The sequence below is a fragment of the Leucoraja erinacea genome, chromosome 15 (assembly GCF_028641065.1).
Source record: "Leucoraja erinacea ecotype New England chromosome 15, Leri_hhj_1, whole genome shotgun sequence".
In the NCBI taxonomy this organism is placed as follows: domain Eukaryota; kingdom Metazoa; phylum Chordata; class Chondrichthyes; order Rajiformes; family Rajidae; genus Leucoraja; species Leucoraja erinaceus.
Genome location: NC_073391.1, coordinates 33302472 through 33324972, shown reverse-complemented (window position 1 = coordinate 33324972; position 22501 = coordinate 33302472). Strand labels below are relative to the sequence as shown.

The 22501-nt window shown below is 44.5% G+C and overlaps 2 protein-coding genes across 3 annotated transcripts in view; one reads left to right on the top strand and one right to left on the bottom strand.

Moving 5' to 3' along the window:
• The window catches only part of zfyve27 (zinc finger, FYVE domain containing 27), a 93495-nt gene extending 82922 nt beyond the window's left edge, over positions 1-10573 (bottom strand). The window contains exons 1-5 of one of the 2 annotated variants that reach the window (XM_055647088.1): positions 9669-10573; positions 4161-4231; positions 3331-3517; positions 1118-1213; positions 375-487 (exon numbers count right to left, since the gene is read on the bottom strand). In XM_055647088.1, coding sequence (XP_055503063.1) covers positions 375-487; positions 1118-1213; positions 3331-3517; positions 4161-4231; positions 9669-10009 — 808 coding nt within the window. In that variant the 5' untranslated portion in view covers positions 10010-10573. The remainder of the gene's footprint in view (positions 1-374; positions 488-1117; positions 1214-3330; positions 3518-4160; positions 4232-9668) is intronic. The other variant, XM_055647089.1, reaches the window with a different exon arrangement.
• zgc:171482 (zinc finger protein) overlaps positions 10394-22501 on the top strand; it is a 151345-nt gene continuing 139237 nt past the window's right edge. Inside the window, exons 1-2 of the mRNA XM_055647090.1 lie at positions 10394-10521; positions 19033-19102. Coding sequence (XP_055503065.1) covers positions 19067-19102 — 36 coding nt within the window. The 5' untranslated portion in view covers positions 10394-10521; positions 19033-19066. The remainder of the gene's footprint in view (positions 10522-19032; positions 19103-22501) is intronic.

The window sequence follows — 22501 nt, the reverse complement described above, 5'->3', positions numbered from 1 at the left end:
GCCCTGAAATTGGGGGACACAGCTGTACTTTCTACATGGTGAAACCGAAATGTATAAAAATGGCCTTTATTAAAATCTGACAATGTGCACTTTAACCACATGTGATTTTTTTTTCTATTATCAATCTCAAATTGTGGAGTACAGAGGCAAATAAATAAATGATGGGTCTTTGTCCCAAATATAATGGAGGGCACTGTAGTCCAATGTCTCCAATGGGGTAGAGGTACATCGGACAGTACCCTAGCTTATGGAAGGACCGTTGAAGGAGCATTTTAAAAGGAGAGAAGTTCAGGCATGGAAGTCCCAAGCTAGGACTGCTGAGGGAACATCTGGCCACAGTAGAGTGTGGAGGAAGGAGAAACCCCTGTACTTACCCTGGTAAAAATCAGCATTTCCCAGAAATAGCACGCTGGTCATCAGAGCCAGGACCCAGCAGAGTGGGAGCAGGTACAAGATGGAAAGTATTCCCAACAAGGTCCCATAAAACCTAAGATAGAGAATGAGAGAAACATCTTCAGATATCCAAGCAGCAGAACTCAATAGGAACCCGACCCAAGATAGACACAAAGTGCTTCAACATTTACGCTCGGTCCGCCTAGGCTTACGCTTCCCGGTTTCCAACCATTTCAACTCCCCTTCCCATTCCCACACTGACCTTCCTGTCCTGGGCCTCCCCCACAACCAGAGTGAGGCCACGTGCAAATTAGAGGAACAGCCCTTCATATTTCGCTTGGGTAGTTCACACTCCTCCCTTTGTGGAGGACACCCACAGCTTTGCTTAGAAAGGCCGTCCCTGCAACACCGCCAGGACAACGGGCCTTCATGGGCAGCTGCACTTAAAGCAACGTGGATTTTGAAAGTGGTGCATGCAGTCTCAGTGGACAATTTCAATACACTTTGTACATTGTCTGGGATTGTACTTATGTATAGTGATAATTTACTGAACTCTATGCAAAAAAAGAGGATTTCACTGTACCTCGGTGGCACCTGTGATAATAAATAACCACCGAACCATTAATCACCATCATGGTCAAGGCTAGGAAACTCGCAGCAAGTTCACTCACTTCGCCCACGGCCCCTCCATCAGCTCACCCTTACTAACCAACAGCTCACTTACAGGACAGACACAGAGTGATCCTCCCAGTACAGGACCCGGTAGGCAGCTTCACAACTGCTGCAAGTCTTGGTCAGCAACTCGTCCAGGTGAATTAAGCTGAGAGAGGGAACGCACAAAAAACCTGCATTAATACCGCAGTGGGAAGTGGGGACACAAGAGACAACCGATGCTGTAATCCGGAGCAAGATTTGGATGCCGTGGGAATTCAGATGCCCTTTAGTACAATTAATTAATACTTTTGTGACAGTAGCTGGAGGAGGCAGCAGGGGAAACCGAGGAGCCCACAAGGTATGATAAAGCTTTTTCCGAAAATAAATTTGGACAAGATCCCAACATTCTTAAAACTATCCGCAGGCAAGCAATAATTAAATGGGAGAACGTTAGACTTTAGCTATACAGCGTGGAAATAGGTATTTTGGCCCACCTAGTCCGTGCCAACCAGCGATCACCCCACACACTAGTTCTATCCTACACACGAAGGACAATTTACAGAAGCCAGTTAACCAACAAACAAAAAACAAAAAAAATTTGTTCGGCACGGACTTGTAGGGCCGAGATGGCCTGTTTCCATGCTGTAATTGTTATATGGTTATAAACCTGCACGTCTTTTGGATGTGGGAAGAAACCGGAGCTCCCAGAGAAAACCCAGGTAGTCACATGGAGAAAGTACAGACAGCACCAGAAGTCAGAATGGAACCCGGGTCTCTGGCGCTGTAAGGCAGTAACTCCACTACTGCACCACTGTGCTGCCCACGTTTATAATGATGCACTTATCAGATATACAATGGTTTAAAATCTTTGCTTTGATCGTCCCACTCTTGCAGGCTCAAGTCTCATTCGTGGAACATATAACAATACAGCACAGGAACGAGCCCTTCAGCCCATGATGTATGTGCCGAACATGATGCCAAGATAACCTAATCTCGTCTGCCTGCACGTGATGCATATCTTTCCATTCCCTGCAAACCCATGTGCTGATCTAAAACGTTTAAGAAGGAACTGCAGATGCTGGAAAATTGAAGGTACACAAAAATGCTGGAGAAACTCAGCGTGTGCAGCCGAGTTTCTCCAGCATTTTTGTGTACCTGCCGATCTAAAACCCTCTTCAACGGCAATATTGCACCACCTCCCCTGGCAGTGCGCTCTAGGCACCCACCACTCCGTGTAAAAAAAACCTTGCCCCGCTCATCTTTACACTGTACTCCTCTCACCTTAAAGCTATGCCTTCTATTCTTTTACATTGCTTCTCTGAGAACAAGGTTCTGACTGCCAACTTTATCTATGCGTCTTATAATTTTATATCCTTCTAACAGGTCTTCCCACAATCTCCAATGTTCCAGAAAAAACAAGTTTGTCCAACTGCTCCTTGTAGCTGATAATCTAGATAGGCACATGGACATGCAGTGAATGGAGAGATATGGATCATGTGCAGTCAAAGGAGATTAGTTTATATTGGCATCGTGTTTGGCACCAATATTATGGGCTGTAGGGCCTGCTCCTGTGCGGTACTTTTCTAATTCAATAAGTCGTGCTACACTACATCTCGCAAGGATATGGATAGGTTGAGACGCTTCTTCAGACTGATCTCGACCTGAAAAATCGCCTATACATGTCCTCTGGAGATGCTACCTGACCCACTGAGTTTCTCCAGCACTGCGTTCTCTATGTAAATCAGCATGTGCAATTTCTTGTGTCTCTGAAGGCTGTATGTTTAAGAGGGTATCTTTGCATAATTATCAATGATCAACTTCTTATCAACTTCAATGAACTCTCACAGTGAAACTGAGAGACTGTATTCCTAAGATACAATGGTGCCTGAATACTGCAGGGTGGTTACATGTATTTTTTTTTCCTTCGTCTATTTTATTCGCAAGACATTTTTATTTCTATACGTTAATTTCTAAAGTGACTTTTAAGTAGTTCCAAATTTGCATTATAACCCAAACTTCATCAACTTAATACAAATAATGTTCCCTATTTCTCAGGTTGTGTTATATCCAGTTTGTGTTATGGAAACGCGTATTATTTCAGAAATACCTGGCATATTCTTCAACCCTCTGACTATAATCTATGTTATGGGAAATCGCAGCGTTCAAACCAGAAAGCTAAATTTCTACGCTCCAAGCACGGACACGTTATTTAAGAACTTCACTGGCTAAAGATGCCTTGGACCATCGTACAAATGTGAAAGATTCCACAAGAGACAAACTTACAAGGTTTTGATTTCCACCAGAGCTTCCTGCCTGGTGATTTTCACCTTTTGAAGGTCCTCTCTCCACACGCTGTGACTTTTGTGCCGGGCAAGGTCCTGCTCAGTGAGCTGCTCCTGACAGCAGTCCTGGAGGTAGCCGAGAACAGCGGGGGTGGAGACGAACACTGCGAGGAGGATGAACCAGCCAGCTGCAGGGGACAAAACAAGATATAACTGATCACAAGGTTCACAGTCACAGAGTCTGTGGGCAGCACAGTGGCACAACTGGTAGAGCTGCTGCCTCACAGCGCCGGAGAACAGGGCTCTATCCTGACCTCGGGCGATGTCCGATCGTGGAGTTTACACGTTCTCCCTAGTAACCGCGTGGGTCTCCTCCCACATCCCGAAGATGATCCTGTGCAGCAGGTTTGTAGGTTAATTGGCCCTCTGTAAAATTGCCTCTAGTCTGTACGTCTTTTGAGCGTGGAAGGAAACTGGAGCACCTGGAGGAAACCCACGCAACTGGTCACAGGAAAAACCTTCAAACTCCATGCAGACAACACCCATAGTCACGATCGAACAACGGGTCTCTGGCGCTGTGAGGCAGCAACTCTACCGCTGTGCCGCCCCTAAATCCTTTATCTGTGCACTGTGGATGGCTTGACTGTATTCACATATAATCTTTTCCTTGACTGAATAGCACTCAAACAAAAGCTTTTTACTATACGATGAAACCGTATACGTGACAAAAAAAATAAACGGTAGAGTGGCAAAGTCACAACTTCTCTTGTCACGGGACAGAAACCCTCACCTACGGCTTTTTGTTGCAAGGTTGTGATCGTTTAATCTTACCTTCACTAAGTGCCAGGAATAGCACGTTGAGTGTAACACAGCACAAGAGGGAGAAAATGGGAGCTTTCCACCTACAAAACAAATAGAAGATGTTTTATTAACCAACATGGTAGGACTTGAATATCATTGGTGAGGTGATTAATGCCCAAGGAGACATATAACACTTTGGCCCACAATGTCTATGTCCAAGACCATCATTTATCAGCCTCCACATAATCTATCTATATCTATCTTTATAATATTAAAACTCTGTGGCTGGCTGGCTGCTGGCTGGATGTGTTTCTGCCTGACTTGTGGTTGCCAGCCTGTGGGTGCCAGCCTTTGATTCGTTGCGACGCCAACACCAGACCCACAAACACCCAGAATTTTTCCATTTCGGTAGAGATTTCACTTTTCATTCCAAGTATCCACTCCTGATTAAATTTCATCGTGTTTATGTACACACATTTTTAATAAAATCCTTCCCCCCCCCCCTCCCCCACTCACTCATTTTGTCACCTCCTGCTGGCCAGCGACCATAACGGCTGCTGGCGCCCGCATCTCGCCTCAAAGACGCCATTTAAAAAGAGCCGCACTGCTGAGTCCTGAACGGCTTGAGTTGGAGGACCACGTCTCCCGTGGGGGCTACGGGTAGGGAACGGCTGCGTTGGGGGAGCAGACTCAACGGGTCTGCACTTGGTCTAGTATTATATAAATCGACCTTCTCTGCACCCTTTGCAAAGCTTCCACATACTTCCTGTAATGGGGTGACTAGAACTGTATGCAATATTCCAAATATAGCTTAACCAGTCTTAGAAAACACGAGGGAAGCTTAAAAACATGAAGCGAGCAACAACATGAAAGAGTGATTCAATCCCCAGGGATAGATGGCCATCATCAGCAAGATTTCACGGCAAATGTGTTTTCCACATCAGTCAAGTTAGGGAGCTATCACTCACACCAGTCCAATAACCTGGAGACAGGTCCTTCAGGACTCAGATAGGAAAGAACTCAACACAGAAATGTGGAATTTCCTTCTGTAAACAGCAACTTGTTGAAGTTGTGTTAAGTTTAAGTACAATATTGATGACTTTTTGCTTACTGATTTAAAAAAAAGGCAAGTCCCGAATCACAGATTAATAACAATATTTAGATCATGCAACACGCCAACACAAGAACAGGCCGAGCAGCCCAAAAGCCATTTGGACAGATATATGGACAAGAAGAATTAGAGGGATATGGACCAAATGCAGGCAAATGGGATTGTCTTATATGGGGCAGCTTGGTCAGCATAGACAGGTTAGGTTGAAGAAGGGATGGGTTTTGCCTGAATTTTCCAGTAGCATCTTGTTTTACTTATTTCACATCTTATTACTGGTGAAATGAAAAAGCTTCACTTCCTTTCTCGTTTCCTATGTCCACTCTTTCCCCTCACGCCTTTCTTGCCCCCACCTAATGCTTCGTTCCCTCACTTCTACCAGCTATCTTCCCTCAACTCGAAAAAAGGGTCTCAACCCAAAACATCGCCTGTCCATTTCTCACCACAGATGCAGCCTGACCCACAGAGCTCCTCCAGCTGTTTGTTTGTTGATCCTATTTGCAGTGGTCCTATTTTGAAATCCTGCTGATGATAGGCTGGTCAAATTGCCCTTGGTGAGGGAAGCTTTTAAGAATCCCAGTTGTCAGTCTTTCATTTCCATATGTTTCCTTTCTAATTAACAATTATTTGTTAATTAGACTCATGTTCAATCCTCGGGTGCTGTCTGTATGTGGAGCTTGAACATTCTCCCTGCCTGTGTGGGTTTCCTCCAGATGCTCTGGTTTCCTTCCATGTCTCAAAGACACGTGGGTTTGTAGGTTAATTGGCCCTTTGTAAATTGCCCCCAGTGTGTAGGGAGTGGATGAGAAAGTCGGATGACCTAGAACTAGTATGAATGGGTGAACGATGGTCAGCGTGGTCTGGATGGGCCCGAACAACGCGTTCCTCTGCTGTATCTTTCACTTCAATTCAATCCGATGGCTTTACTTGACAACTCATTTCACAACTAATGGAACTAATGGAACGTCTTCACTTCCCTTTTCACTTCCTATTTTAAATCCATTTCTTCCCGAGCTTTGATCACTTGTTTCCCAGCACAGCTTTTGCTCAATCGATTCTCACAGCTCAGAAACGCGGACAGAGACCAGCTGAGTAAACTAGAAACACCATGGAGGTTCCTGGTTCCACTTCTGGTCTTAGACCATGAGAAAGAGAACCAAATTGTGTATGCCATTCCCACCAAGGCTCACATTTGAAATAATAGTGGGACAGATGTACCGTGGAAAGCACAGCTTGGCAGATACAGCTTCTGAATGACAGCACATACCTTTAGAAAGGAGATGAGGAGGAATTTCTTTAGTCAGAGGGTGGTGAATCTGTGGAATTCATTGTCACAGACAACGTTGGAGGCCAAGTCTCCAAGTCATTGGGTATTTTTAAGACGGAGATTGCAATTCTTCAATAGTAAGGATGTCAGGGGTTATGGAGAGAAGGCAGAATGGGTTTAGAGGGAAAGATGGATCAGTCATGTTTGAATGGCGGAGTAGAATCAATGGGCCAAATGGCCAAAATCTGTTCCTATGACATGAACTTATCAATGGTGTTTCAGAAGCTTTTGGATAGGCACATGGATATGCGGGTGTAATGGAGTGATATCGATCACATGCAGGCAGACAAGAGTTGGTCTTGGCATCATGTTCGTTACAGACATTGTGGGCCAAAAGGGTCTGTTACTGCGCTGTATGTACTGTTCTTTGCTAACACCGATACATGCAAGGGTACTGATTGTAAAAATAGAAAGACAGAGTATTATTTAAAAGCTAAAGATAGACACAAAGGATTAAGCAGACTGGATTAACTCAGCGGATCAGGCTGCATCTCTGGAGGAAAAGGATAGGTGATATTTTGGGTCAGGACCCTTCTTCAGACTGATGTTCCTTGTTTCTAAATGCTGGTAGATTAGGGAATGTTGACCTACAAAGCGACTTGGCTGCCCTTCAACACGAGTATTTGAAATCAAACACACAGGTGCAGCAAGCAGGTAAATAGGCAAATGGTACATTATAAGGATTTACGTGTGGACAAGAAGAGTCTAGGTGTCAACGACTCCACACATGTCTCAACATCTCAGTCTGTATTGTATTGTTTAACAACTGGGACTTGAAAATGGCACCAAATCTCGTGATTCCTGTATACAGTCTCAGTGTACTATTCCTATACACTTGTACTGAATCCAAGATGTGCTTATGTATGGTAATACACTTACTGACTGTATACAAAAAAATAATGTCCTTATACCTCAGTACATGTGTCAATAAAAGCATCATTGAACCATTAGGTTCCTTTAGCAAAGAAAGGTCAGTTGTCCAAGAAAAATGCAGCAAGGTTTAACCAGATTGTTTCCCAGGACAGATGGACCATCTTATAAGGGATGTTGGATTACTAGATCTGAGGCACAGTGGCACAAGTGGCACAGCTGGGTATAGCTGCTGCCTCCCAACGTCAGAGACTCGGGTTCAATCCTGACCTCATGTGATGTCTGTGTGGGGAGTTTGCATGTTCTCCCTGTGACCGTGTGGGTTTCCTCCAGTGCCCCGATTTTCTCCCATATCCCAAAGACAGACTTGAAGGGCCGAATGGCCTACTCCTGCATCTATTTTTCTATGTTTCTATGCAAGTAAGAATTTCAAGGAATTCTCCCCAAAATCCACAAAAAGAACTGCCCTGGCAGACCCATTGTTTCTGCTTGTTCATGTCCAACTGAATTAATTTCCACATACCTCGACTCTATCTTATCCCCCCTGATCCAACCCTCCCTACCTATGTCCAAGACACCTCACACGCTCGTCGTCTCTTCAATGACTTCCGTTTTCCAGGCCCCCACTCCCTCATCTTTAATATGGATGTCCAGTCACTCTACACCTCCATCCCCCACCAGGAAGGTCTTAAACCCATTTCTTCCTCGACCGCAGAACCAGACAATTTCCATCTACTAACACTCTCCTCTGCCTAGCAGAGTTGGTCCTTATCCTTAACAACTTCTCCTTCTACACCTCCCACGTCCTCCAAATCCAAGACGTAGCTATGGGCACTCGCATTGGCCCCAGTTATGCCTGCCTCTTTGTAAGGGACGTCGAACAATCACTGTTCCTGCATCCACTGGCCCTATCCCCGAACTCTCCTCCGCTACATTGGCGACTACAACGGTGCTACCTCCTGCACCCATGCAGAACTTACTGACTTCCTCAACTTCATGATTAATTTCCAACCTGTACTCAAATTCTCTTGGACCATCTCCGACATCTCCCCACCATTTCTAGATCTCATCGTCTCCATCACAGGAGACAGACTATTGACTGACATCTATTACAAACCTACTGACTCCCATAGCTACACTTCTATGTCTATCTAGACTACACTTCTTCCCACCCTGCATCCTGTAAAGACTATCCCCTACTCCCAATTCCTCCGTCTACGCCGCATCTGCGGCCAGGATGTTTTTCATACCAGGTCATCAGAGATGTCCTAATTCTTTAGGGAACGGGGGTTCCCCTCTTCCATTATAGATGAGGCTCTCACTAGGGTCTCCTCGATATCCCAAGGATATTGCTCCCCCTCCCTCCATTCGTAACAAGGACAGTCCCCTTTGTCCTCACCTTCCATCCCATCAGCCGCGCATACAGAATATAATCCTCCGACATTTTCACCACCTCCAACGGGATTCCACCATTAGAGACAGCTTCCCATCTCCACCCCTTTCTGCTTTCCACAAAGATCGTTCCCTCCACAACTCCCTGGTCAACTCGTCCCTAACCACCCAAACCATCCACTCCGCAGGTACTTTCCCCTGCAACCGCAGGAGATGCAACACCTCCGTCCAAGGACCCCAACTGTCTTTTCAAGTGAGGCAGAGGCTCACTTGCGCCTCCTCCAACCTCATCTACTGTATCCGCTGCTCCAGGCTCGGCGATCGTTTTCGCTGAACCACTTCCGCTCAGTCCGCCTTAACCTACCTGATCTCCCGGTTTCTCAGGATCTCCCCCTCCCATTCCTAATCTGACCTTTCTGTCCTGGGCTTCAATTTCGCTTGGGTAACTTTTACACCCCAGCAGTTTGAACATTGACATCTCTAACTTCAAGTAGCCCTTGCTTTCCCTCGCTCTCCATTCCCTCTCCCTTCCCAGTTCTCCCACCAATATTACTGTCGACTTAATATTCCAATCTGTACTGCTTACACAACTGACATCGATCTCAAGAAGGGTCTCGACCTGAAACGTCGCCTATTCCTTCTCTACAGAGATGCTGCCTGTACTGCTGAGTTACTTCAGTATTTTGTGTCCACCTAAGAATTTCATTGTTCAAACGGAAGAATTTCATTCATCCGTTTCAGAACATGACAACAACACTTGATGGGCCTGTTCCTGTGCTGTACTGTTCTATGGTTATGTAGATGATAATAAATATAAACATATATAAACCAAATGCCATACCTGATCAAATATTTCACCAGATCCCAAAAGTCGTGCAGCGGTTCAGCAAAGATCTCCAGTCTCTTGAAAGCCACCACCAGGCTGAGCAGGTCCAAGGTCTGAGGGGGGCTGTGCCTGTCCACTGGCTCCTGTGTGTGTGCAGCTTCTGGCTCGGGCACTGGGCTGTTGTTGCCACCCAGTGGGGAGCTACTGGTGCCGGAGGAGGTGGTGGTGGTAGTGGTAGTGGTGGTGGTAGTGTTGGTAGTAGTGGCGAGGCTCCCTGCAGAATCCTTCCTGCCCACACTCTCAGCTGCTGTTGTTGCTGCCTCCCAGCTGGGAGCAGGGCCCGCGACTGGCTGCATCTCCCCCAAAACCTATACGCGGCTAAATGTAGTATCGACAGCACCAACTAAAACGCCGATCCCAAAATATGCATAGGCATATGCAATTTATGCATGGGTAAATTGTGCAATAATAGTTATAATTGCACAGTTGCAGTAGTATATGCAAAAATTGTTAAATGCAATGTATGCATATGTGAATTTGGTATAAATATTTCCAAATTGTACGGTTGGAGAAGTTTGGGGGGGGGGGGGGGGGGGGGAGGGGAATTGAGTTAATTAATTGCTGGATCAGGGCAGAGGTTTGGAGGCCGCCCAGATGTTGTTGCCCTGTGGCTCCCGGGCGGGGGTCAGGGGTCAGGGGTCGCGCCGTTGCTAGGAGACGGAGATGGGTCCGGTGGCGGCCATGGCGGCTGCGGGCGGGTACGTCGGCCGCTTTATTTCTCCCGGTGCGGGTGTCAGTGTCGCCGCCGCTGCGCTCTCCCCGGGCGGTTGTTTGCTGATGATACTCCCGGCGTTATTACGACCGATAGGTAGGCAGAGGCAGAGAGGCCGAGACCGAGACCTTCCTTCCTTCCGCCTCCTCCTCCTCCCCGGCTCCGCAGCAACGGTCCCGCCCCCACCCACCGGCCGCAGCCGCAGCGCATCGAGCCCCGAGCTCATCAATGGACGGTGGCCGCCACCATCTACAACCCGCAACCGTCTGACCATGATGCCTTCCCCCTCCCCTCCTCCTTCACAGATGCTGCCTGGCCTGCTGAGTCTTTGTACACACAAGGAACTGCAGATGCTGGTTGTCAAAAAACAAGTTTTTGTTTACGGTTACACAAAAAAGCTGGAGAAACTCAGCGGGTGCAGCAGCATCTATGGAGCGAAGGAAATAGGCAACGTTTCTGGCCGAAACCCTTCTTCAAACTTACTGCAAGTTTATGTTTACTATTGAAGATAGACACACAAAGTGCTGGAGTATCTCAGCGGGTCAGGCAGCATCTCTGGCAGGGCTGCCAACTCTCACGCATTGAGCATTTGATGAATTCTCACACTGATGACAGTTCTCACGCTCAAAAAAATATTTTTTCATATATATATATATATCTATATTACTAAAAGTCTGTTCTTGATTTTGGCGATCCGTGCTGCGATTTCCGAGAGAACGCCGCCACCTAGGGCCGTCATTTTTGGCCACCTTGCTCAGCCCCCCTCCGCCGCATGTGTGCCGAGGATTTTTCCAGTCGATTAAAAATGACAGAGATATTAATGTTTTTACAAAATTCCCCATTCTCTCTGCTGCCCCCGCTGGTGGCAGGGGGGAGGGACTATAAAACCAGGAAGTGGTGTGCCACACAGTCTCTTCAAGATGGAGGAAGGCAGAGGGTCGCGTTTCTCTGAGCTGTGAATAACACTGAACCCATGTCTACTCAAATGTAAGTGCCCTTAGTGGTTCTAAAATGCTTGCAAAATGTGTCTATTGGTTCTAAAGCTTGCAAAAAAGTGTCTATTGGTTCTAAAGCTTGCAAAAAAAGTGTCTATTGGTTCTAAAGCTTGCAAAAAAATGGCTATTGGTTCTAAAGCTTGCAAAAAAAATGTCCATTGGTTTTAAAGCTTGCAAAAAAAATGTCTATTGGTTCTAAAGCTTGCAAAAAATGTCCATTGGTTCTAAAGCTTGCAAAAAAATGTCCATTGGTTCTAAAGCTTGCAAAAAAATGTCCATTGGTTCTAAAGCTTGCAAAAAAAGTCTATTGTTTTGGCTTGAAGTTGAAAGGCGCTACTTACTGCAAATGGTGGCTTGGTTGCTTTGGCTTGAAGTTGAAAGACATCACTTACTGCAAATGGTGGCATGAAGTTGAAGGGCACTACTTACTGCAAATGGTGGCTTGGGTGCTTTGGCTTGAAGTTGAAAGGCACTATTACTGCAAATGGTGGCTTGGTTGCTTTAGCTTGAAGTTGAAAGGCACTACGTACTGCAAATGGCGGCATGAAGTTGAAAGGCACTACTTACTGCAAATGGTGGCATGAAGTTGAAAGGCACTGATTACTGCAAATGATGGTTTGGGAGCTTTGATTTGAAGTTGAAAGGCACTATTACTGCAAATGGTGGCTAGGGTGCAATGGCTTGAAGTTGAAAGGCATTACTTACTGCAAATGGTGGCATGAAGTTGAAAGGCACTGCTTACTGCAAATGATGGTTTGAGAGCTTTGATTTGAAGTTGAAAGGCACTATTACTGCAAATGGTGGCTTGGGAGCTGTGACTTGAAGTTGAAAGCACCACTTACTGCAAATGATGGCGGTTGTGGCTTGGGTGTGGATTGCTTGAAGTTGAAAGACAACACTTACTGCAAATGGTGGCTTGAAGTTGAAAGGCACTACTTACTGCAAATGGTGGCTTGGGAGCTTGGCTGACGAAGTTGAAAGGCACTACTTACTGCAAATGGGGGCGTGGGTTGCTTGGTGGCTTGAAGTTGAAAGACACTACTTACTGCAAATGGTGGCTTGGGTGTTGAAGTTGAAAGGCACTACTTACTGCAAAATGGTGACATGAAGTTTGAACTTGAAACTACTTACTGCAAATGGTGGCTTGGGAGCTTTGAAGTTGATTGGCACTACTTACTGCAAATGGTGGCTTGGGTGTGGCTTGGTTGAAAGACACCACTTACTGCAAATGGTGGCTTGGTGTGGCTTGAAGTTGAAAGGCACTACTTACTGCAAATGATGGCTTGGGGTTGAAAGACACCACTTACTGCAAATGATGGCTTGGGTGTGGCTTGAAGTTGAAAGACACCACTTACTGCAAATGGTGGCATGAAGTTGAAAGGCACTACTTACTGCAAATGGTTGCTTGGGTGTGGCTTGAAGTTGAAAGACACCACTTACTGTAAATGGTGGCATGAAGTTGAAATACACTACTTACTGCAAATGGTGACTTGGGTGCTTTGGCTTGAAGTTAAAAGGCACTACTGTAAATGCACTTGCTTCCTGTTTGCACTGTATATTGATTTTAGATAAAACGCTACCACTTACAGCTGTGATTTTTGGCAATCTTACTCAGTCCCCCTCCGCTGAGCAGGTGCAGAGAATTCTTCCCATCAATGAAAAATAAAAGTGTTATTAGTTTTTAAAAAAATGTTGAGAATCTCTCTCCTGTCAATCACTCCATGAAAGCCACACCTTTTTCGGTGTGGGGGGGAGGGGTTATAAAACCCGGAAATGTGGGTGTGGCTCAGTCTCTGCAAGATGGAGGAGGGCGAGGTCACGACTCGCTGTCTTTAGTGGCTTTGCACCCTACTTCAAATGGTATGAAAGTACACTTGAATTTGGTGGCCTTGCACCCTGCTAGAAGTGGTAAGAAAATGCACTTGAATTTGGTGGCCTTATACCCAGCCCACCAGCCGTGAGTGAGTGAGTTGCCAGCACAACAGGCTTGATTGACTGAGACGCCAGCCAAAGAATCCATTTGGCGCACAATTTGCATACTAGCCCTCTGGAAACCAGTCCCTTCAGCCCAAAACACCCATACTAGCGCTCAGAGAAGCCCCCCCCCCCCCCCCCCCCACACAACTGGCCACCAATATTAGAATTGGTGGAGAGGTGCAATATTGCGTTGGATGACCAGCCCTCCTGTGTGATGCTGGGACCCAACGGGTCCCACTTAGTCTAGTAATATATAGTTTTTGCATTTGTTTGTCTGCTGAATGGTCATCAAACTCAAATGTTAACTTTCCACAGATGTTCCCTCACCCTCTAAATATGCCCAGTATTTTTTTTAATTAAACCTTGAATTTCAAGCAACGATCCTCATTCATGAAAAGTTGCATTTGAATTTCACATTTTAAAACACCATAAACCATTTAAAAATATTTGTGTGTACAAAACGCAAATTTTAACTGTGTGCACTTTAAATGTCAGGCAGTTATACGATGATTAACATTTTTTATTTTTACAAATATCTCCTGGTTCGGTTTTAATATAAAAGTTATGCCATCTTGCATTTAAGTACCATTTAAAAAGCAACAGCATTGTATTTTGAACAAATTTATAATGGCAAGATGCGGTCAACAATTTTCATCTATAATAACAATTGTACCAAAGACATTCATAACAACACGCTTTAAAGCAACATCATGCATTTATAACAGGATGTCATTTTATATAACCTAAATTTAACAATTTTATGCAATATATCGATGATTCTTAATATGAAAAAAATGCACTCTTCTTATTAACTTCCATTAGAATTACTTGCACTGTTGACAACTTGTATTTATAACATAAAGCTGCAAATAAATTATTTATGAATCATTATTAAAGGACGTGAATAAAAAATCTGCAAATGCAGAAAATAGTCATACAGCGCGGAGATAGACCCATCAGCCCAAATTATCCATGCCAAACAAGATGCCCCATCTACACTAGCCCCACCAGCCCACGTTTACCAACAAGTGTTCAGCGACCATTTGTCGAACTCTTGCGCTTGGTCCACCGAGGCCTGCTGGATCTTCCATTTGCTACCCCTTTTAATTCCTCTTCCCATTCCCATGTTATAGACAATAGACAATAGGTGCAGGAGTAGGACATTCGGCCCTTCGAGCCAGCACTGCCATTCAATGTGATTATGGCTGATCATCCCCAATCAGTACCCCGTTCCTGCCTTCTCCCCATATCCCCTGACTGCTAGTTTTAAGAGCCCTATCTAGCTCTCTCTTGAAAGCATCCAGAGAACCTGCCTCCACCATCCTCTGAGGCAGAGAATTCCACAGACTGTGAGACAAAGTGTTTCCTCTTCTCCATTCTAAATGGCTTACTCCTTATTCTTAAACTGTGGCCCCTGGTTCTGGTCTCCCCAAACATCGGGAACATGTTTCCTGCCTCTAGCATGTCCAAGCCCTTAACAATCTTATATGTTTCAATGAGATCCTCTCATCCTAAACTCCAGAGTGTACAAGCCCAGCTTCTCCATTCTCTCAGCATATGACAGTCCCGCCATCCCGGGAATTAACCTTGTAAAACTACGCTGCACTCCCTCAATAGCAAGAATGTCCTTCCTCAAATTAGGGGACCAAAACTGCACACAATACTCCAGGTGTGGTCTCACTAGGGCTCTGTACAACTGCAGAAGGATCTCTTTGCTCCTATATTCGATTCCTCTTATTATAAAGGCCAACATGCCATTCGCTTTCTTCACTGCCTGCTGTACCTGCATGCTTACTTTCATAGACTGATGTACAAGGTCCCCCAGATCCCGTTGTACTTCCCCTTTTCCCAACTTGACGCCATTTAGATAGTAATCAGCCTTCCTGTTTTTGCTACCAAAGTGGATAACCTCACATTTATCTGCCATGCATCTGCCCACTCCCCCAATCTGTCCAAGTCACCCTGTATTCTCATCGCAACCTCCTCAAAGTTCACACTGCCACCCAGCTTTGTGTCATCTGCAAATTTGCTAATGTTACTTTGAATCCCTTCATCCAAATCATTGATGTATATTGTAAATAGCTATGGTCCCAGCACCAAGCCTTGCGGTACCCCACTAGTCACTGCCTGCCATTCTGAAAGGGACCCGTTAATCCCTGCGCTTTGTTTCCTGTCTGCCAACCACTTTTCTATCTGTCAGCACTCTACCCCCAATGCCATGTGCCCTAATTTTGCGCACATCTCCAATGTGGGACCTTATCAAATGCTTTCTGAAAGTCCAAGTACACTACATCCACCGGCTCTCCCTTGTCCATTTTCCTAGTTACATCTTTAAAAAATTCCAGAAGATTAGTCAAGCATGATTTCCCCTTCGTAAATCCATGCTGACCCGGACCGATCCTGTTATTGCTATCCAAATGTTCGGCCATCTCATCTTTTATAATTGAGTCCAGCATCTTCCCCACCACCGATGTCAGGCTAACTGGTCTTTAATTCCCTGTTTTCTCTCTCCCAGTCAAGTTGCTCATTAGAGGAAGGGAGGAGGGAGTCTTTGGGAAAGACTTTGGGTCACTGGATCAGAAGATTGGGTGACTACCTGTTGGAGTACATACCCATCCTGAGCTACTGAGTTGCCCTCCTGTTCAGCATTTCACAACTCCTACATTTTTATGCTCTCTCTGCTCTCTGGACCAGATAACATTGTTTGCAGCTTACATGGTCAGCCCAGCTTTACCACCCCATCCTCATGAGTTCTAGGTGCAGAATTAGGCCATTCAGCCCATCAAGTCTCCTCCATCATTCAGTCATGGCTGATGTATCTTTTCCTCTCAACCCCATTCTCTTGCCTTCTCCCATAATCCCTGACATCCTTACAAGTCAAGAATCTGTCAATTTCCGCCTTGAAAATACCCATTGATGGCTTCCTCCGCCGTCGGTGGTAATGATTTCCACAGATTCAGCACCCTGTTGTGACAAAATAAATTCCTTCCCATCTCTTTTCTAAAGGTATGTTCCTTTATTCTGAGGCTATGGCCTCTAGTCCTAGACTCTCCCACTAGTGGAAACCTCCTCTCCACATCTGCTCTATCCAGACCTCCTCCACTCTCCTTGCAGCTTTACAACATTATTTTGACATTCACAGTTTTTACAAAGTCTTCAACTTGAAACAATGACTGTGTTTCTCTTCCCACAAATGTGGTCTGATCTGCAGAGTTTTCCAGCACTGGACAGGTGACATTTCAGGTCTGCACTTTCCATCAGTTTGAAGAAGGGTCCAGACCTGAAGCATTCTATCTACCTATCCCCTCCACAAATGCTGCCTGACTCATTGGGTTCTCCAGCATTTTGTGTTTTGCTCAAGATTCCAGCATTTTCAGTTCCTTTTGTCTCATTAGTTCCAGCATTTTTGGTGTTTATGTTAAGAACTTATACAAAGTATATATTTATGAAATAATGCCTTCCATTTTTACCTCTATTTATAGCATCCCACATTTTTTAAACATAAAAGCAACTTACGTGAATAAGTATTTGCATTTTAGAGTCACGCAGCAAATGAACAGGCCCTTCGGCCCACTAGGTTCATGCTGATCATCAAGATACTATCTATACCAATCGCATTTACCAACACTTGGTACAGAGGCTTCCATAGCTTAACGATTCCCATGCGCATCTGGATACCAAGAAAGGTTTAGAATTTTAATGCTTATATTTTCAAAATCACTACAAAATGCAGGAGTCACAGTTATTAAAAAACTGAGTATAAAGAAAAAAAAAGATTTAAGACTCCTACTTATAACAATATGCAATTGTAACCGCCAATGACTTGCATTCAAAGATCGTTGATATGAGCTCACATTTGTAACACAGGCTCCCTGCAACGTGCATTTAACTACAAAGCGATGATAATTTGCAGTTATAGCTTTTATAAATGAGCTATGACACCGCCAACTTATTTTTAAAATTACTTGTAAAACGATTTGCTTAATAGCCACTTTCATTCTTGGCAAATTTAACCAGCCCTTGTAACCATTTGCATTTATAACAGGCACATATCTTAAATGTGTAAAGTTATATTAAACGACAACTGCAATTACATCAACCTGAAATTACAACAACATTTTGCTTTCATTGCAATTATCTGATTTATATTCTGCCACTACGACAATGTGTACATAGAATAGCAATACCCTAATAATACAATTATAATTTGCATTGTTGTAATAGCAAGTGATTCCAATCAATATTCACATGCAACAACTTACATTTGCAACTCACGTGGAACTGTAATAACCTTGCTTTTACAATAACTTGCTTTAAACAACTTGTAATTGCCATCTAGTAATAATTTCCAATTATGCACTTGCCATTACAACAATACGCATTTAACAATTTGCATTTTAAAGCAAAAAAAAAAGCATTTTAATGCCTAAAATTATAAACCACAGAGTAATAGCAATGCAGTACAGAAACAGGCCCTTCAGCCCAACCCGTCTATGCTGACAATAATGCCCACCTACACTAGTCCCACCTGCCCGCGTTTGGCCCATATCCCTCTAACCTTAGAAGCAAAGAACTGCGGATGCTAGTTTATACCAAAGATAGACAAAAAAAACTGGAGTAACTCGGCGGGTCAGGTAGCATCTGTGGAGAAAAAGGATGGGTGATGTTTTGGGTCAGGATGTTTGAGTCTCAAGAAGAGTCCCGATCCGAAATGTCACCCATCCTCTTTCTCCAGAGATGCTGCTTGACCTGTTGAGTTACTCCAGTAGTTTGCGTCTGTCCCTTTAAACCTTTCCTACCAGAGCAAATGTCTTTTAAATGATGTTATAGTAACATTTTGATGAAGAAAATGTATTACAATTTACTTTGATAAAAGCTTCTATTTATTTTTTTAAAATGCACTTATAATGACTTGTAGCAAGAGCGACACCTCTCACTTGCATGTGGGATCAGTAGACTATTTCTGTACAATTTAATAATTGGGGATGCGCTTAGGTATGATAATGCTCTACTGGACTGTTTGTAAAAAAAATAATTTCCCTGTGAGTTTACACTTTGCACATGTGACAATAAAATCACCATTGATCTATTGCATTTGTAACCTGCTCTAAATAGAACACAAAATATCTCACTTTAATCACTTCAACATTTTGCATTTATCACACATTACTAACAAATTACATTTTCATGCAGATATGTTCTTAACAATTACCTTTCAATTCAATGATGACTCAATGATACTTTATTGTCACATGTACAGTGAAATGCTTTGCTTTGTGTACAGCCCAGTAACATTATATAGCAGACCAACTTGATGAAATACGCTCTTGTGTCTGCCCAAAACTTGCTGGTCGCCCAGCCCAGCGAGTTACCTGTTATGGAATGGTGCTGACTGGCCCGCTCCAGACTGCAGGAGTACGTGCTGAGGGACACACTGAAGCTCAGTGCAGCCAATACCGAGGCTCTGTGGATATCACCCAACATGGGTTGCAAATATGTATTTTTTAAAGTAGGTGCAAACACCACCGAATATGACACTATCGAGCAGAAAGGAAATGTATGAAGTTTTTGTTTTGGATATATGTTTTATTCTGAATACAGTTTATTTTTAACATTAATTTTTTTTTTACTATAGTACAAGTGGAAACTCTACTGAATGAGACTATTGAATGTACAGACATGGCAAGCTTCCCAGTTGTTGTCAGGTAATTGAATCATTCTATCACCAACATGAGAGCAGTCCTCACCTCCCATCTACCTCATTGGAGACCTTCGGACAACGTTTAATCCGACTTTTCTGGATTTTATCTTGCACTAAACGTTATTCCATTTTTCCTGCATCTATACACAGTGGACGGCTCCATTGTAATCATACATAGTCTTTCCGCCGATTGGAAAGCACAACAAAAAAAGCTTTTCACTGTACCTCAGGTTGGGTCGGGGGGGAGTTCCCCCCCCCGCCACGGTACCATGTAATCCCGTGCTACCTGCTCCATGGTTAGATAGTCGGCAACCAAACCATCTCCCCCACCTGGGTTGCCAGGTGAGGAGGGGGCTGTGGACCCCCAGCAGAACCAAAAACAAGACCTGTCAAAGTGCGGATGAGCTCCTAGCGAGCCAACAGTCATCCACACTTCAGTAGAGGTTGCGATCACTGTCGTACATAGCATTGTGAGACATCGTGCCCGTTGATGTTTTCAATGATGATGATGACTATACCTCGGTACACATGACAATACACTGAACTAAACATACAATTACACAGTTTTTGGTTTGAGTATATTTTTTATTCTGAATAGTTTATTTTTGAAATGTTAAAACAATTACTATCATATAAGTGTGAACACTACTGAGTATAAAACTATTGTATATATTCACACTGAGAATGCATAAAGAGGTTTTGCATGTTATTTTATGTTTACATTTTTCATTCTGAATGAAATTTAGATTTGAATTTTTTAAAGTTTGAGTTATTACAACACCTTCACACCAAAATACAAAAAGTAATTTGATAAAAAAATTATGTTGGCTGAGAATAATGAGATCAAACCAAGAAGGGTCTCGACCCGAAACGTCACCCATTCCTCCTCTCTAGAGATGCTGCCTGACCCGCTGAGTTGCTCCAGCATTTTGTGTCTATCCAAAATCAGATTAGTTGCACCAAGAGTTCTCCAATAGTGCTCGGTGGGCAGAAGGACCCAGGAGAACAGCGCCCAGCCTGCCCTGGAAGGCAGTGTTAACAAAGAAGCTCAGATAGGGCTCTTTCTCAACCGCCTTGCATTCTGGGAAATAGCGCAGCCATTATTACCTGCGGTAGTGGAATTTATTGCATTTCTTACCCGGTTCGGACGGTAGAACGTTGGCGGAAAGAGTGTACATTACACCTTTCCAAGTGATCCAGAGAGAGAGCGGCGCAAACTGGCCAATACTTTATTATTATTAGCAACATAACCAGATCAAATTATCAGTTTCTATAAGATCCCCCCTCAATCTTCTAAATTCTAGCGTGTACAAGCGGAGTCTATCCAGTCCTTCTTCATATGAAAGTGCTGACATCCCAGGAATCAGTCTGGTGAACCTTCTCTGTAATCCCTCTATGGCAAGAATGTCTTTCCTCAGATTAGGAGACCAAAACAGGACGCAATACTCCAGGTGTGGTCTCACCAATACCCTGTACAACTGCAGTAGAACCTCCCTGCTCTTATACTCAAATCCTTTTGCTATAAATGCTAACATACCATTTGCTTTCTTCACTGCCTGCTGCACCTGCATTCCTACTTTCAATGACTGGTGTACCATGACACCCAGGTCTCGTTACATCTCCCCCCTCCCCTCCCCCCCCCCCCCCCCCCCCCTCCTACCCCCTTGCTCACTTTAAAGGAAGTTAGGGACAGGTTTCTGCAAGAAACAAATCTCATCCGTTAAAACTAACCCCCAGTACCGACCCTTTCCCCACACCGAATTAATAAGTCCTTCCTTACAAACGATCCAAGTTTGCAGATGACACGAAGCTGGGGGGCAGTGTTAGCTGTGAGGAGGATCCTAGGAGGCTGCAAGGTGACTTAGATAGGTTGGGTGAGTGGGCAAATGCATGGCAGATGCAGTATAATGTGGATCAATGTGGGGTTATCCACTTTGGTGGCAAAAACAGGAAAGTAGACTATTATCTGAATGGTGGCCGATTAGGAAAAGGAGAGATGTAACGAGACCTGGGTGTCATGGTACACCAGTCATTGAAAGTAGGAATGCAGGTGCAGCAGGCAGTGAAGAAAGCAAATGGTATGTTAGCATTTATAGCAAAAGGATTTGAGTATAAGAGCAGGGAGGTTCTACTGCAGTTGTACACGGTATTGGTGAGACCACACCTGGAGTATTGCGTCCTGTTTTGGTCTCCTAATCTGAGGAAAGACATTCTTGCCATAGAGGGATTACAGAGAAGGTTCACCAGACTGATTCCTGGGATGTCAGGACTTTCATATGAAGAAGGACTGGATAGACTCCGCTTGTACACGCTAGAATTTAGAAGATTGAGGGGGGATCTTATAGAAACTTACAAAATTCTTAAGTGGTTGGACAGGCTAGATGCAGGAAGATTATTCCCGATGTTGGGGAAGTCCAGAACTAGGGGTCACAGTTTAAGGATAAGAGGGAAATCTTTTAGGACCGAGATGAGAAAATCATTTTTTACACAGAGAACTGTAGAATTCTCTGCCACAGAAGGTAGTTGAGGCCAGTTCATTGGCTATATTTAAGAGGGAGTTAAATGTGGCCCTTGTGGCTAAAGGGATCAGGGGGTATGGAGAGAAGGCAGGTACAGGATACTGAGTTGGATGATCAGCCATGATCATATCGGATGGCTGTACAGGCTCGAAGGGCCGAATGGCCTGCACCTATTTTCTATGTTTCTATGATCCAGGATTTTGTTCCTGGTGTTGGCACTCCATGCAACAAGAGAAAAGCCTCTGACCCTCCTCCTCCATCCCTCCACCCTCCCATTCCCCTACTTCCCCCCCCCCCCCCCCCCCCCCCAATATCATTGATAAGTGAAGAAAGACACACTGTGCTGGAGTAACTCAGCAGTATCTCTGAAGGACACCGATGGATGATGTTACAGGTCAGAAAACCGGAAAAGAGACGGTGTGGCGAGGCCTAGCGGTAATGGATACATGTGGGGGTGGGGGGGTGATAGGACAAAGGGCAGAGATGAAAAGACAAAAGGCATGAGATACTATAGACGTGCAAATTGTGAAGCCAGAGAAAGGAATACAGGTGCACAACCTTTTATCCAAAAGCCTTGGGACCAGACACTTTTCGTAATTCGGAATTTTTCGGCTTTCGGAATGGAAGATTTTTAGCGTAGATTTTAACGCTGGCGCTGTGGTGGAGTGCTCGGCTCATAGCCGCAAGGTCGCGAGTTTGCGCCTCGATCCCGGCAGTTACTCGATCGCGCGTTTGAGTCTTCAATGTAGTTTTTTCTTGCAGAATAGGAGAGAATAGGGAGGGTTAGGCTGGGATCATTCTCTGCGAGATGATCTTAGTGTGGGAGACAAGTGTAGGAGAGGTGTACTGACTGTGTGGGCAGAATTTTGGAAGTGATTGCCCAC